We start from the raw sequence: 14391 nt of genomic DNA, 5'->3' as shown, positions 1-14391 counted from the left end.
CCTACATTTGAATGTCTAACCGTATTCTTTAAGATATCATGGCGCATTATTTACGTATTACATAGGCAATTTGTTTCAATTGAGTTCTATGTGAAACCAGAGTCAGCACAAAGACGATAATTAAATGAAAGGTTTTACCTCTATGATCTCCTCACACTCTCAACATTCAACAGCACTCATCTGCTAGACCTATTAATGGACACATGATCTGCTTTAAGAATTTCATTTTCCAGCCAAAGGCATGGAACAGCCACAAGCCAAATGTTTGGAGACATAGAGAGAAAAAGATGGAGATGGATGGACAGACCAATGCAAAGAGCTTGATATACTGAGGCAAAAAAGAAGGAAAGTATTAGGCGATTGGTGAAATATAGAAAGTGAGATATGAGACAGGCATAGCATGACATTGGGATAAACTATTAAGAGATCATGGCAGAAATAGAATGAAAGACAATAGAAATTGGGTGACAAATGAAGGGTGAAATAAGATACAGGACGGGGAGAAAGAAAACGGAAAAAACAGACATGATTCTGAAGTTCCTGTGTGGGAAGGAAACGGGCTCTAACAATAAATACCTCAGTCAGGACTCATGGCCAAAACAGATATGTTACTGAAAACTTCACCATGTTAATGCTTAGGGGGCACATCATCCCGAAAGCTGACTGAAAAAGAAGTTGAGCGTATAATGGTTGAACTGAAAGAACGAGGATCTGAGTCAAGGGAAGCTTCTTCGGCAGTTTTATCAGAAGTCCCTTTTGTGAGATTGTAACAACGACAATGTTACATATGAAACATGTGATAGAAGACAAAACGGTCCAAAACAATAACAAACTCACAGCTGAAACACATTTCCATCTTAGTAATCATTCAATTATGACATCATAAAATGAAAGTGACAACGCTCTTAAGGCTTTTGTTAAAGGATGAACTTGGTATTTTGACTTTTAATCCCAATGTTTTCAGAGTACTGACTTGGTGGTGTGCACTGCATTAAGAGGATGAAGGTGCAGGAATCCAAGGGCCCCTGTTCTGTTCTGACTGACCTCCAGTTTCAATGGTGTCGCATTAAGCTCGATGGAGCCTAAATATTAATGTATCCACATTAACCCTGTGTTAAATAGATGGTGTTGTCCATAAAAATGGCAATAAAATAAAGTTTAGCCGATGGAGTTTTGACCTGTGCTGCTACAGGTGGTCTATTGGCACTAAACCCAACTCCCTTTTCAAATAGGCACTAGACGTTAAACCTAATATATTATTTAGACCCCACTTGATTTCAACTTCTTTTGTCTCTAGCTACCAGTTGGCGTTTTTGTATATGATGCATTTTTTATGTTGGGATTCATGTTGGCTGATGGCGCCGCGCGAGTGGCTGCCTCTTACAGCAGCTCCTGCTCACCTGTGAGCTTTTTTTTTGTTACTTTCTGTTACTTTCTTTTACTTATTTAATTTTTGTAAACATTTGTGCACTATGGCAGCGAGACACGTAGAGTTTCACGTGGTCTACCTGCAGTTTTTTGCACTGTTTTTGCACTGTTGTCCAGAGTTTCAGCCCGCAGCCATGGCCCCCTTTGTTTACAGCAGGGGTCACCAGGGGTCAGCTGTTAGCGCTCTGGGACACGGCGCTGCTGCTGCCGGAGGAGAGACCCGAGGTTCCCCGTGAACTGAGGAGGAGGAGACGGGGATGCCGTGCTGGGGCAGAACGTCGAGCCAGGACGAGACGTTTTAAACCCGTCCTCCCCTCCATCATCATGGGAAACGTACGGTTTATTGTTCACAATAAACTGGCCTGGACTAATCACACAAATGCACTTCATAAAAAGGGTCAGAGCAGACTCTATCTGCTGAGGAGACTGAGGTCCTTTGGAGTGCAGGGAGCACTCCTGAAGACCTTCTTTGACTCTGTGGTGGAATCAGCCGTTTTTTATGCAGTGGTCTGCTGGAGCAGCAGCATCTCGACAGCCGACAAGAAGAGACTAAACAAACTGGTTAAGAAGGCCAGCAGTGTGCTGGGGTGTCCACTGGATACGGTGGAGGTGGTGGGAGACATGAGGATGATGGCCAAGCTGTCATCCCTGATGAACAACACCTCCCTCCCCATGCAGGACACCCTGGCAGCTCCGTGCAGCTCCTTCAGCCACCGGCTGCTTCACCCCCGGTGTGTGAAGGAGAGGTACCGCAGGTCCTTCCTTCCTGCTGCTGTCAGACTACACAACCAGCTCTGCTCCCAGCAGACCACATGACACATGACAATAAAAACATGACAATACAATACACTGTGCAATAATAGTTAAAATAGTTTTTCTGTCTGTAAATATAATATTTCAGCTATTGTTGTTTTTCTACTGTTTCTTATTGCTTATTTATAATACTTTTTTATTTAATTTTTAAATTTTTATCTTGTCTTTCTTTTACTATGTCTCTTGTGTGTACTTTACTCTATGCTGCTGTAAGCCTGGAAATTTCCCCGCTGCGGGACTAATAAAGGATTATCTTATCTTATCTTATCTTATGTTGATCATTTCAGAATGATATCTCAAATTAATGAATTTTGTTCGTTTGCGCATTGAATTTAATGTGACACCATAGAGCTCCTCCTTTGGGCAAAGGGAACATCCTTACATACATTTGTTAATATTACATAATTATCTTTTAATTTGGTGTGTTGAAATGATATTGCAATAAATGACAGGACAGCTGCAGGCTGGTAGTTTAACTGAATGCTAAAAATAGATATAGATAACAAGCAAACCTGCACCTGCACTATTATATGCGTTACCTTCAGATTATGCATATAATAGTTACATGAATGTATATAACCAATGTTCCCTGAGTGAGGGAACCCCTGCTGATGTGTTGTACCCTGTATGACTGCAACAATCATGTTTAGTATTGTTTAATCTGCCAATTACTTTTTTCAAATAATCGCTTAAAGGTTTGGTGTATGAAATGTGAAAAATTGTGAATATCCTTTTAAAAAAACATAAATGTCACGAAATGCAAGCTATGGGTTTCATGTTCAGGGACACGAATTGTCTGTATTTTTTGTGTTTAAAAGAAAAACAACGCAGGTTGGGCTTGAAATAACTATATTCAGGTAGGTTAAGGCAACAAAACCACATAATTTGGTTTAGGAAAACTGTCAAGAAGGTTAAGTTTAGCCAACAAAACCACAACCATAAAACCACAACCATTAAACCACAACCATAAAACCACAACGCGGTGACAAACACCGGTCTCGTGATTTAAGGTCCTGTGTTTGTTGGAAACATCCACTTCCCTTCCCTCCAACCATAAGTGGTCTTTTTGGATATTAAAGAATACGTCACTTGCTCTGACTATTGCTCAGTCACGTCGATGCATTTCATTTGTGTCTTCACCACAAAAAAGGATCCTAATTTACTTTCCATTGGAAAAAATAAATTGTGTCCATGTACAAGAGACCAATAGATTGCATTTCGTGATTATTTAACGACCTGCCATGACACTGGACTGGACCGACAGAGATGTAAAATTTTCAGTTTACTGGGTCATAAAAGACATGAAAACATCAAATATTAACATTTAACAAGCTGGAACAAGAGGAAGTTTTAGGCATTTTTGCCACAAGATCAGTTAAACAATCAATTATCAAAACAATTGTAGATTAATTTTCTGTTGATCGACAGACCCTGAACAACTCATCGAGGGATTGTGCCCTGATCTCACAAGGACTCACCCACCTACACTGTTATCAGCATTTTGATTGCCTCTCAAACAGCTTTCACAACATGGCGAGACCTGAGCCGGGGTCTTGTAGCTATATTAATGCTCTGAATGTCATATATTGCTCCTTTAATGTCAAATACATAAACCCTTTTTTTAGTTTGAACATTGTGATTTGTTGCAGATTAATAAAAAAAAAAGCAAACATGGGTTATAAAAAGAAAAGACGCAAATCAACTGCAAAAAGCACCAAAATATAAAAATATAAAATAAAAACATAGTAAAAAGAAGCAAACATACAGTACATTTGTGTTCTCAACGATTAGACCTGGATAAAATACACATGATTTCAAATGTGTGAGAAAGAAAACAGAGAGAGCTTAATGTAATATTTGAAATACATAACTGTAATGAGAAATGCTATTAACAAGGCTTACTTTATCATACCTTCCTCTTTTTTTTTTTAATCATTCCAAACCAAGTCAAATGTTTTATTATTCAGGTCTGCTACGTTTATGAAGCAGGCACATGTCTTTTTACCCATTTCAGGTCAGTACAGTCTTTTCACGTGTATTACAGCGATTAAATGAGCCGGGTGATGCTAACCTAATGGTAAACATAGCTACAGATATACAACTAGGTGCTGGGATGTGATCCAACCACCCCAGAAATCACTAAAACAGAATAAACAGCTTAGAAAACAGAAGTCATCCTAGTGTTTGTGTGTTCTTTTTGCCCGGCTTTTGTTGAACCTACGACTCTGGGTTTTCATGTCACAGCGTTTCCTGCTATTGTTTACAGTAATGCCATTTAATTCAAACATACTTGAAGAATTCCTGAATAAAAACCTGACACAGCTCAGACAGTAGCTGTGTGGATTTCACTTGGACGGATCAATTAGGTCATCAGACTGTCAGCTTGGAAGGGTCTGAAATGCTCACCGATCTGAATGTTATACATATGGCATCCAGATATATTTATAGCGTAGCTCAAAAGTAGGCTACAGTGTTAAAGTAGGGTTGGGTATAGTGACTGCTTTAGTAGGGTAAGCGGATTGATGCCTTATTACAAAGGCCTCGTAGCTCCGTTATGCACAGTGTTTTCTTCCATTCTGGACCCAGCTGGTAGCCATCGCAGTGTAAATCACTCTGCATCTTATGTGTACAGTAAATAATAAATATGGCTTTCTACGGCGTTTTCATGCAGCCAGGATCACCATTCCCTTTACACTCACACCGTACTGCCGGGATCAGGATGTGTAGCAGTATGAATATATACCGGGGTCCCAGTTCTCTATCATGTTCCCCGTCTCCCCTCTGAGACTGGAGGCAGTGATACTAATGTTAAAAACAGACAGAGGGGCCTTTACTTTGAAACATGTTCAGTACAGAAAACGGTGTTCTTAAAAGGTAAGGTGGATAAGCGTAGAGGGGGTATGTCTATATCAGTATTAGATGATTTTAAAAAAGGAAAAAAGAGCCTTGCATTGATGCCCTCACTTTGAAGGAGGATGCATTTCTCCTGCATGAGGGTAAGAGGATCCTACAGCCTCTAAATCAATATGGGACATGCTGCCTGACAACCTCTAGACGCTCCGTTGTCACAAAAAACCTTGCTGCCAAGGTCTTTGTCCAACAAGTGTCCCCCCCCCCTTTTGTGATCTCACAGTGATTTTAAGTTGACTTGCCTGCTTGTAAAGCATTGACCCAGAAAGATATTAGGTAAGATTCAGAGACCAAAAAAAAAAAAAGAGACATTCCTCTTCTGAAATAGTTGATATTTCCGCTGTGAGAGTGTTCGGCTGGCCGTATGAACCAAGATCGTCTTGAGCGATTAAAACTCTTTAAAACCACTCTGCTACTTTTGCCTGACCGAGGCAGCTTTTTAAGGCAGTAGGAAACTGTTGGATGAAATTCAAAAAGGATAAGGCAGCAAAAAAAAAATAGACTGTGTAGTGATGTGTCACCTCGGAATGTTGCTGTTAGTAATGGCTTGTCATAAAACACAAAACTAGGGCCGGTTTAGGAGACAACAGTTTGTTCTAGATCCCCCAAATGACTCATCTGTTGTGTTGTGTTTGCATGTGCAGAAGGATGTTTACTCAGTTTCTGTCCGTGTTTGAATAAATGGAAAAATTCCTACACTACGCTGTAGTCTAAAAGGCAACATCGTCTCATTTATGAATTGTTAATAAATCCCTTTTCTGTCTTTCTTCGCTCCTGTTTTCATCCTCAAGATTCTCGAGCGTTACCCATCCCACCCTATCCTCCCTCTTCCTCGAAACACGTTGGTGTTAGTATCAGCCTCAACTCCGCGAAGCTCCTCCTCCTAAACCGGAAAAAGTTGAATTTAAAAGACTCTCTCTCTCTCCCATCATCTCCTCCTTGACATGTACAGTTACTCTTCTCTCTCCCCCACCCTTCCATTATGCCTCCCACTCCTCCTTTTTTCCCCCCTTCAACAAGGACAACTGCTCTTTGTTTCAGTCTCTTGCGTGAGCCGCACCCTCCCGTCCTCCCTCTCCACATCTCTGTAGAGCAGGGACTTCTGGGCCTTGAGGCGGCAGGCCAGCGCCATGAAGATGGAGTCCACGTTCTGACTCTCCTTCGGGTCCTTGGCCGACGTCTCGAACAGCAGCATGTTGTGGGAGTCGGCGAACTTCAGCGCCATGTTGGAGGGCACCTGGGAGAGCAAAGACGTTTGGTCGTCAAACCCTAACTCAATCAATCATCGGATGGTAGTGTTGTGTTGAGCGCGCTCTCACCTGTATATGTTCCACGAGGTCACACTTGTTCCCCACCAGGACTCGAGGTACTGATGCTGAGACCCGATGGCCGTTACACTCCTGGAACACAGCAGATTATAGCTTTAGAAACTTTTATGAACTGGGGCCAAGTTCGTGTGTTATGCGACTATAAATATGAGCCGCTAATTGGAAAAAACAAACGGTACCGTCAGCCTCTTAGCTGTAATTACTAGGAATTTCTGACCACAATATGTCCCACTTGGCGAGTAGAACTGCCGATGCCGAAATGGCTGCTTAGCGACCATCCCCACAGCTCAATATAAATAAAAATTCAGTAGGTTTACTCACACTTTAGAATCAATTTCAGCCAATTGAAAAGGAGCTATAAAGCCTGCACAGTGTGTTTATGTCTGCTACAGGTCTAGTGCTAAAATAAAGCTTGAAGGTCTCCAAGTGACTTCTACAACAGCTAGTACCACTTCCCCTGCAACTAATAGACCCTGCATGTGTCACTTTCTATTGAAAAATAAAACTATGTTGGGGACACACAGGAAAATAAATATCCGTTCGTAATTATCTTAACCTCAGTGGTGTGTGTTTGTGATCTGCTCTGTCACGCAGATACTGCAGGCCCAGTTGCCCACAGCGAATCCAGCTATTTCTCTTCTCTTTGTTGAGTCAAAACAGAGGAAACCAGCTCGCCGTGCTGAACGCACAATTGTGGCACTAAACATCTGAGAGGTAGTATGTAGTGTTAGCATTGTGGATGGAAAAGTCTTGAATACAGAAAAAATCAGTTTGTGGTCTTTTAAAGGGAACTGCCTCACTGTAGCGTTACCATAACAACAAATCTTCAGTCACTGGTTAGCTTTTGATTCAAGCGGAGGCTAACAGAACCACATGTAATCACCCGCTTTGAATGTTTTTAGCCTCATAGATCTGAGTTAAGAGGGGTCTACTACACAGACTAATGTCCAGAAGGCAGCTATCATCTATTTACATGGTTGATCACTGAAACCTCTAATGGCCGTAGTGATTATGACGGGAGCAAAAGAGGAAGTCCTTACTGGGAGGCAGTTGGGGTGGATGAATGCTAGTGATAACAACTGTTAGCTGTTATTTATTCTGCTGGTAACATACAAAATGGGCGATCACGTTTACAAAGTAATTATTTTTTTGTTACGTTCAAATGATTTCAAACTAATCATGTCTTAGATCTCAATTGTTCAAATTCTGTTTTTTTTTTACAACTAATATTCTACTAACCATAACACTGATACTGACACTAATACTAGCCCTACCACTACTACTGCTAATGTTACCACAACCACTCATTTTGCAAGTAGTCCTACCATCACTACTATAGACTATTTTCTCATAAATTTGACTTTTCATAGCAAGAAAACCACATTTGACGAGTAACATAAACAATGACTCACTTATATTCGAGTGTCACAGCAAGTCAAAGTTAGCCTCATGCACAACACCAGGGTATAAATGGTGGCCAAACTTTGTATTATTAATTACACCTGTGCTTTTCTTCTCAGAATGTCTGCCAGGAAAAAGATAAATGAAGCTACTTCTGCCGCTGCTATTACTTTCTCTACAACCACTCCTCCTGTCACTATGCATAATACTGACTTTGTTGCTACTAATACTGCTTCCACCATCCCCTAATTCAGCTACTTGCTACTACAAGTATGCAGTAGGCAAGCCTTTCTCTTGTGAACCTGTGAGCAGCAGAGAGAGTGCAGGGTCCGAATATGAGAGTCTAGTCTGCCTCACTCATTGATCCTTTATCTGACTGAGGGTTTGTGTGAGTTAGAATCTAAGGACCTGACCATGGCTCTGAGATATCAGTAGCTTAACTCTGCTGTGTATCGATAATCCTATGGCCCTGTCCGTGGTGCTGAAGTAACTGACGGATTTGTGATTGTGACTCTTTCTCTGAGTCCCGCCCTTCTGTCAGTTTGTCCTGGATCTATAATATTATAGTACTTTGGCAGACACTGGAAAGTCGACTACGCAAATCTCTCTGAATAATTCATTTTCGAAGGGAAGCCACGGTGCACTTCTTTGTTGGCTTGCACAGAGACTTAAACCAGGCTTTGTGATGGAAACATCACAGTGTCAACCCACAGCTAATAAACAGTCTTGGGGGACGAACCAGTTGGAGCACTGGAAGCTGCAGAGATGCTGATGATGCTGGTCAGCACCAGTGAAAGAATAGGGTTGTGCTCCTTCAACCATTTCAACACCTGACAAAGCCTATCTGGTTATTTCGCAACGTATCGGGCCAGTTACCAACCTCTATCCACGTCTGTAGGTTGCGGAAGGAAGTCATCTTGGTGACGTCATACACAAAAACCACCGCGTGGACATTGCGGTAGTAGTGTTCCACCATGGATTTACGAAAGCGCTCCTGGCCCGCCGTGTCCCAAACCTGCACCTGTGGAGATAGACCAGACCAGACTGTGTTTTTACGTGACTGAGGACAAGTGAAATGTTTTTCAGTGTGTGTTCAGAATACCCAGCCGAGCCATAAACATGTCACATCAAAGCATTCAGAGTGACAGAATCCAGACACACAACCTTACAATACAAAGCTTTACAACTACAAATGAAGATCTGGATACAATGAGTTGTCTAAGCTTATAAGCTTAACAGCATGATTGGCATTTACAAAGGCCTTTGATTAACGCCAAAATCAAATGTAGAGACAAACGTCCTATTTGGTTTAAAGCCAACATAAAACACCACCTTTGGAACCATTGGCACTATGTGTAAAGGCTGACTTGTCGGGTTTATCAAATGTTTGGATTGTTACTCAGTAACAATGTCACATTTCTTACTGCCTTTCTTTCACCACCATTTCGCAATCTACTTCATGGTTTAATTAACTTGTGAGTCAGATCCTACAATGACTCATGAGCCTATTCATCTGGCTAAATACACTGCCATTTGCCTCCACCTGTTGTAGTGTACACTTGCGCAGCATGTGGAGCTACTCTACAGCCATGTTATTTACTAATTGCAGCATTTGATGGTTCAGATTCAACCAGAGAGACCAAGAGGAAGTGAGCTTTCTCTGCACATGAGAAGAACTGATATTGATTTCACCTAAAAATACAAATGCAACAATGCCAGAGCGCAGAGAGAGTTAAAATGATTTATGGCTCATGCTAGCTCACATGTGCCGTGCTATATATTGTGGTTGAATTGTCAGATGGCTGAATGTCTCTGTGTAATCAGTAGCACTTTGTATATCAACATGGACATCTTCCAACACTCAGCCCAGGCCTGCAGGGAAAAAGGACCGTTTTCTGTTCTTACCATTTGAAAGGACAAACCCGGCTATTTAGCATCAGATGTTGAATGCTGCATTCAGTTCAGCTCATAACATCAAAGCTTGTGCTTTGTTGAACACTGCCAGCCCCATCGTTTGACAGCACAATGCACAGAATAGATCTGATAGTAAGGCTTCCTATAGACTTTATATACCTCTCGTCAGTGTAAATATCTTTTTAACAAACGGTTGAAATCAATACTCTCTTATTTATACTTTGGGCTTAGTAACAACCTGAAAGAGTGCCTTTCAAAACCAGCATAAATGCTTAGTAAGAAGTGGCAGATTAAGAAAAATTAAGTCAAATTTAGACAAAATCATTGTCAAATCTTTGACACCTTACTCTGTATTCTATACTTAGCGCTCTGCTCTTCTATTTTTAGTCCTCTGAAGCTAATAACATTAGTCTTTGCCAATCTGTGCTACTTTTATTCACCTGCCAGAGGACCGGAGAGGAAAAAGTGTCCCCAAGCCAGAACTGTATACAGATGAATTTATCCTCTCTACCAGGAAGATCATGTGATCTGTGGTGCGTGTGGGTGCTTCCGTGTGAACGTCTGTGAGTGAGTGAGTGAGTGAGTGAGTGAGTGAGTGAGTGAGTGTGTGTGTGAGTGAGTGAGTGAGTGAGTGAGTGAGTGAGTGAGTGAGTGAGTGAGTGAGTGAGTGAGTGAGTGAGTGAGTGTGCAACTCTGTCTCTGTCAACTGCATATTGTTGTCTGCTGCAGCAAACTGCATGATATTTTGGGTGCCCAAAATAGCTTATGGCTGCAAGCTCAAGGACCTCTTGTAGTTGCAGTGACTCACACTTTCTCAAAACACCTTTTATTTCCTGTTTTATATATTGCAATTGACTGCCTGCTGACTCCTCACTAACTACTCTTAACCTGCCACGGGCCGGTAAGGGCCACTGGTGATAACCCAGTGCATCTCTGACCACCCATCCCTCACTCTGCAGCTAACGGAACTACCAGTACTCACACTTCTGCGTATCTCTCGGCCGCCACTCTGCTGCTTCTTTTTATTGTTTTGGATGGTGTGTCTGACAGTTAACAGAACTACGAGTACACACTTTGCTGTACCTTGCTGCAACTCCACCGCTGTTAAGCGCAGGTAGACTGCTTGGTTAGTTAAAAAACATTTTTGGCAAGATTGTATGAAGGGTGATGTACGACGACTTCATGCCGATTGCCTGCAGACATTGTTGCTTGTTTTTGTGTATTTATTTATTATTATTGGTTGCGTCCACCGGTTGTTAGTTGGCTCACTTGTACTGTTGTGTAAGATGTGTTTGGCTTGCCGCTAATTCCTAATGGAACTACCCCGAAACTCATGGGCAGACAGCTTATTGAGTTTCTTCAAGCTGATTGCCTGCATACATCACTGCTTGTTTGAATTAAGTGTGTATTAGGGCACCTTACAGCCCATTGGTGTCTTGACGGGGGGTTAGCCAATTGTGGGTTGTATTTGTTTAATCACACATTACAACAGCGGTCGCTGCAGACAAACCTGGCAGAGATCTCCACTTGACTGAGCGCACCTTTCTAGTTCAATATCCATTCTATTCTAAGTAAAATGTGAGTTCAATTTTGACTGGTGCTGCCATCAAGGTGGTTCTTAACCTTTTTTAAAAGCCCTTCTGCGCCAGTGTAGCAGTTAAGTTTTTACTCCAAAAATGTAAAATGGAGGAGTCCACTGTAAAGGCCATGAAATCACCATCTGGATCACACACATAAAAGCAAGAGATTTTTAGCTTCATGTCTCAGCTATTGCAATGAGTGATCCTGGAGCCTGCTGGAGCTGAAACACCTGCCTGCATGTCAACCTTCATTTCTCACAATGCAACCGTTAGTGTTGACACAAATCAATAAAATAAAATAAACATTTACATATGAAAAGACATTAACATCTTCTCACAATGCATTTTGAAGTGAATTTCAATGATTCGGACACGCTGACCTAATAAGTGTAGTGTTTGTGAGTCAGCATTCAGGGGGCATCTGGAGGTTGCAGACACTGTTTCTACTGAGACTGAAAGGGGGGAGGGGAGAACACACACACGCACGCACGCACGCACGCACGCACGCACGCACGCACGCACACACACACACACACACACACACACACACACTCACCAGCCAAGTGAGGAGGGGGAAGGTGTGTGGGCCTGTATGACACAACAGAGTAAGATATATCAATAACGAGCCTATTATGTAGTAGCGGGTCATCCATATGAGTCATGTGACCAAACATATAAGAACGAAAATCTTGACTAATCTTATTATTACTAGTCACATTACTATTACTATTACCTGTACCATTAAGCATTTTAGCTTTACTTCCACCCTGAAGCCCTTTTGCTTTCTCGCTCTGCAGGTTTCCATGAATCGTTGTGGTACCTGGACCGTAGTCGTGCCTCCTGCTGTGAGCCGACTGACACCCACTGCTACTTCCATTATTATTATTAATCACATTACTATCCCTATTTTCATAATTATAATTCTACTGTAATAATTGCTGCTGTTATTATAAGTAGTCTTATTATATGAATCATTTATGTCATATACATTGAATGTGTTGTATCTCTGTTATGCTGTTCATTCTGTACACATGACATCTATTGCATTCTGTCCATCCTGGGAGAAGGATCCCTCCTCTGTCGTTCTCCCATAGGTTTCTTCCTTTTTTCTCCCTGTTAAAGGGGTTTTTTAGGGGAGTTTTTCCTGTGCCGATGTGAGGGAAGGACAGAGGATGTCGCATGTGCACAGATTGTAAAGCCCTCTGAGGCAAATTTGTAATTTGTGATTCTGGGCTATACAAAATAAACTGAATTGAATTGAATTTGTCATGATACTCCAACAAGCCTGTTATCGTACTGTTGCACTTTAACAGATTTATTTACGTCTGCCAGTAAGCATCGCTGAGGGTGTTAGAAATCACAACATTTCAATTCAGCATTACCAGGATACCAGTACAGTACTATGGCCTATATTTATAATGCTACTGGTTGTACTTCACTTTAAAGATACAAAAGAGGAAATTGATTTACCATAGTTACTTTGAATGATGAATTAGGGATGCAATCTGAACACGTGCACTAAAAGGTACATGGAACAACTTGCTGCAACTATCAATTATTTTCATTCTTCATTTAGCAGCTAAATCTTCTCGATTACTTGACTGTTATGTCCAAAACATGACTGAAAATAGTAAAAAAATATATATGTAAATCACATTCTCCCTGAGTCCGAGTGGACGTCTCTAAGTTGCTTTTGTTGTCTATCACCTAGAGCTATTCAGTTTAGCTTCATAGAACACAAAGACAAGCAGCTAATCTGGGCTGTTTTCAGGGGGCACCACTATCTGAAGCAGCACATCTGAAGGTTTTTAATTCATTTCATTATTTTCCGAGCAACAGATGACTAAATAGAGATTGATATTGTGCATAAAACATGTAACCCTCACATAGCTTCGCCTTGGGCCAAACAAACAACATCCATTGTTGCTTTTTCTTCTCCTGGCCTACAAAGACACGTTTTCTAAATGTGTTACATTTCTCCAACGTGTACAAATCTAAATGTTTGATTGGAAAAAAAATATCCCATAAATAGAAGTGTGTTTGTTTTGGATACAAATGAAAGAATAGACCTTGTGTGATCCACTGGCAGCTGATGGACAAAAAGAAAAGAGGAGGAGGAGGAGGAGGAGGAGGAGGAAGAGGAGGGAGGAAACACCACTCATCTACATCCAGCCCCTCTGTTGCTTTTTACCTTGATAGTCTCCCCCTCGATCTCCACCGCCTTCTCCCGGAAATCCACGCCGATGGTGGCCTCGGTCTTGTCGGGGAAGCTGCCGCCGGTGAAGCGGAAGGTGAGGCAGGTCTTCCCCACGTTGGAGTCCCCGATGACGATGATCTTAAAGATCCGCGTCTGGATGCTGAGCTCCAGGGAGGAGGTGATGCTCGGGGCGGCATCGTTGCTGCTGCTGGCCCGGCTCCGGCTGGCTCTGTGCAGGTCCATGGAGGACGTCAGGATGGTGACATTGTCGTCCGCCCGGTTCCTCCGTGTGTTTCCTTTTCCACCTCCTCCTCCTCCACCTCCTCCTCCTCCGCCGCCCGGAGCTCGGGTCTCCTCCGGGGAATCGTTGGTCATCGTGCCGGAGGACGCGATGCGCAAATCGGTGTGCGTGTGCGGAGAGCAGGGAGAGGGGTGGACGGATGGATGGATGAGTGAAGGGAGGGGAAAGGAGGAGGGAGGGAGGAAGGAGGAGACCAGAGATGTAACAACACCAACGATGCTCTCCTTCAGCAGAGTGTGGCCTTAAAGGGAGAAGCATCGGAAAAGATGGAAATCATGGTTTATGTTAGAATAAGTTTTAGAATTCCATAAATCCATCATGAAAAGATATTGAATTATTATTAGATTTATTTCACAGAAAATAGAAATAGAATATAAGATAGGAAAAAAAATCTGCTCTTCAGAACAATAAACCACCCATAGAAATGAAATCAAATAATATAGTGATACAATAAGAGCCAAATGTAAGATATAAAGTGCTTTAAAGGGAAATTGTATGCTTTGCTTTCTACTTCTATTG

At 42.0% G+C, this 14391-nt stretch overlaps 1 protein-coding gene across 1 annotated transcript; it reads right to left on the bottom strand.

Moving 5' to 3' along the window:
* Window positions 1-6163: 6163 nt before the first annotated feature.
* rab33a (RAB33A, member RAS oncogene family) lies at window positions 6164-13946 on the bottom strand. The gene is made up of 4 exons (XM_054598073.1): window positions 13566-13946; window positions 8761-8901; window positions 6471-6551; window positions 6164-6388 (listed from the first exon to the last, which is right to left on the bottom strand). The coding sequence occupies exons 1-4, from the start codon at window positions 13944-13946 to the stop codon at window positions 6164-6166; spliced, it is 828 nt and encodes a 275-aa protein (XP_054454048.1).
* Between the last annotated feature and the right edge of the window lie 445 nt (window positions 13947-14391).

The sequence above is a fragment of the Anoplopoma fimbria genome, chromosome 4 (assembly GCF_027596085.1).
Source record: "Anoplopoma fimbria isolate UVic2021 breed Golden Eagle Sablefish chromosome 4, Afim_UVic_2022, whole genome shotgun sequence".
Lineage (NCBI taxonomy): Eukaryota > Metazoa > Chordata > Actinopteri > Perciformes > Anoplopomatidae > Anoplopoma > Anoplopoma fimbria.
This window is presented reverse-complemented; position numbering and strand designations above follow the sequence as displayed.

Excerpts from the sequence above, each read along its gene's own strand:
- rab33a (XM_054598073.1), bottom strand. The coding sequence starts at position 13,946 with ATGACCAACGATTCCCCGGAGGAGACCCGAGCTCCGGGCGGCGGAGGA. Across the intron at positions 6,552-8,760 it reads ACCTACAGACGTGGATAGAG|GAGTGTAACGGCCATCGGGT; the intron begins GTTGGTAACTGG and ends GCTGTGTTCCAG. Across the intron at positions 6,389-6,470 it reads ACCTCGTGGAACATATACAG|GTGCCCTCCAACATGGCGCT; the intron begins GTGAGAGCGCGC and ends TTGCTCTCCCAG.